Source organism: Hibiscus syriacus, unplaced genomic scaffold (assembly GCF_006381635.1).
Source record: "Hibiscus syriacus cultivar Baekdansim isolate YM2019G1 unplaced genomic scaffold, ASM638163v2 tig00001478_pilon, whole genome shotgun sequence".
NCBI lineage: Eukaryota > Viridiplantae > Streptophyta > Magnoliopsida > Malvales > Malvaceae > Hibiscus > Hibiscus syriacus.
In genome coordinates, this window is record NW_024061874.1 from 3160602 (window position 1) to 3163000 (window position 2399).

The 2399-nt window shown below is 34.0% G+C and overlaps 1 protein-coding gene across 1 annotated transcript; it reads left to right on the top strand.

The window, feature by feature from the left end:
- Nucleotides 1-1206: 1206 nt before the first annotated feature.
- Nucleotides 1207-1671, top strand: LOC120127957. The gene has a single exon (XM_039145756.1). The coding sequence runs from the start codon at nt 1207-1209 to the stop codon at nt 1669-1671; it is 465 nt and encodes a 154-aa protein (XP_039001687.1).
- The last annotated feature ends 728 nt before the right edge of the window (nt 1672-2399 follow it).

Genomic DNA, 2399 nt, shown 5'->3' on the forward strand with positions numbered 1-2399 from the left:
ATTTTTGATAATTTCATGCTAAATTTATCTTTAATTTAACTTTAATGAATATTAAATTTATTAAATTGGGAAAAGACCAATGTACTCTTAATAAAACTTCATATTTACCATCCAACCAAGACACCTCAACCTTATCATCTTCTTAAAGTCAAAGATGGACAAACGAAATCTTACTTTACCAATTTGCCCTTGCCTTTTTCCAAAAATTACAATCTTGCCACTTTAATGCAACGGTCCAAATTAAATATGGAATTAAATCCAAATATCCAAAGATTTATATTATTTTCCAACATTTTAAAATGTGGAAATAATTTTTTAGGTCTAACTTATCATCTTTCAGATTTTCCTAAAATTTTTATTCGATCCGATTTATCAAATTATTCCTCAAACTTCATTGTTTTATAACTTTTAATACAAAACCAGTATTAAAATTCTGATTCCCATAGAAACGTTATTCTTGAGATAAAGTGTTTATTTATAAGGCCAAAATGTAACTTTTTAAAAAATTACCATTTTGGTCTCTAAACTTTTCCAAAGTTTATACTTTGGTCACTAAACTTTTATAATTTTCATTTTGGTCATTAACCAAATCCATTAATGGAATAAAATTTGTATTGCAAAAATCTACCACTTAGGTCCTTAAATGTTTCCCAATTTTCTACTTTGACATCAAACTTTCAAAATTTACATTTTGATCACTATCCAAAAATTTGGGGTATTACAGGAAGATTACCTGGCAAAACGAAATGTTGTTGCAAAATATTTTGGTGATCGACCTCTTTAACATGTAGGGCATTGACTTCATGGGACCCTTTTCATCATCCTTTAGAGATTTATACATCTTGTTGGCCTAGATTATATGTATAAGTCGGTCGAGCAATTGCAACACCAAAGAACGACTCTAACACCATACTCAAGTTCCTGCACAAAAATATCTTCACCAGATTTGATGCACCTAGAGCCATCATCAGTGAAGAAGGCATCCATTTTGAAAACAAGTTAATTGTCAAGGCATTGCAGAGGTATGGGGTGCGACATAAAATTGCCACGACATATCATCCCCAGAAAAGTGGTCAAGCTGAGGTCTCTAACCATGAGATCAAGAAGATTCTTGAGAAGATTGTGAACCCTAGAAGAAAGGACTAGTCCCCAAAGCTCGATAAAGTACTCTAGCCTTATCGTATGACATTTAAAAATACACTAGGGATGTCCCCATTCAAATTGGTGTATGGAAAAGTCGACCATCTTCTTGTTGAGCTCTACCAAGCTTATTGGGCTACCAAAAAGCTCAATTTTTATGCACAATTAGCCGGAGAGCAAAGATTATTGGGGCTTAATGAAATGGAAGAGTATAGGGAACAAGCATATGAAAATGTAAAGCTTTGTAAGGAGAAGACTAAGAAGTGGTATGATCAAATGTTTTTTCCATGGCATTTTCATGTTGTTCAACAGGTGCTCCTCTACAACTCAAGACTAAGGCTCTTTCCGGGTAAACTCAAGTCAAGATGGTCAGGACCCTTTGAAGTGCATCACGTTTACCCTCATGGAGTTGTTGATATCAAAAATATAGATGATGCGACCATTTTGAAAGTCAACGGCCAGCAATTGAAGGCTTACAATAGAGCTCCACCATTGTGTGATAAGTCGGTGCTCCACCTGCAAGACACTTGAGTTTGCCTTTCTAAGCTTTTTTAAAACTCCACGACATTTTATATTTACTACTGTGCAAAAATAACACAACATGTTTTCTTTTAGGGTTTTATTCTATTTTATTTTTGTTTCATCTAGTATATGTGGCAACTAATCATACAAGAACAAACCCTACTTTTAATATTTTGGGTGGCAAAAGACAAAATGAATGAGGGAGTATGTTTTTCGAAATCCACATTTATTCTTGTAATCATTACTTTCTTTTTCCTACTTTTCACCCCTCGTTTATTAATTTCCACTTTTTATTTTCTTCTCTCTTTTCTCCCAAAACCCCCTGCACACATTAAACCCCCTACTACATCACTTTTCATCCTTTTTCTCTTTCCAATTTATTTCTTTATCTTCAACACTCCTCTTTCTTTTTTTCTTTTCTCTGTCAAAACCGAATCCTCCATTACCAAAGTCCTCAAGCTTTTCACTTCGTCCTTTTTTTACTCTGAGTAAAAAATGATACGGACTCGTTGTTGAGTTAATCGAATGACGAAATTGGCCAAGAGGGGGGTGAATTGGCAATAAAAATTTTGTGGAAGCTTTTGCAGAAAATTGAAAGTAATTGCACAGCGATTTACAGTGGTTCGACTTTCTCAAACAAAGTCTACGTCCACTACCTTAGCTATCCACACTAAGGATTTTCCAACAAATTCACTAATTTGTTCTTTCTTTTGAGGCCAAAGAGATAACCTTACAAT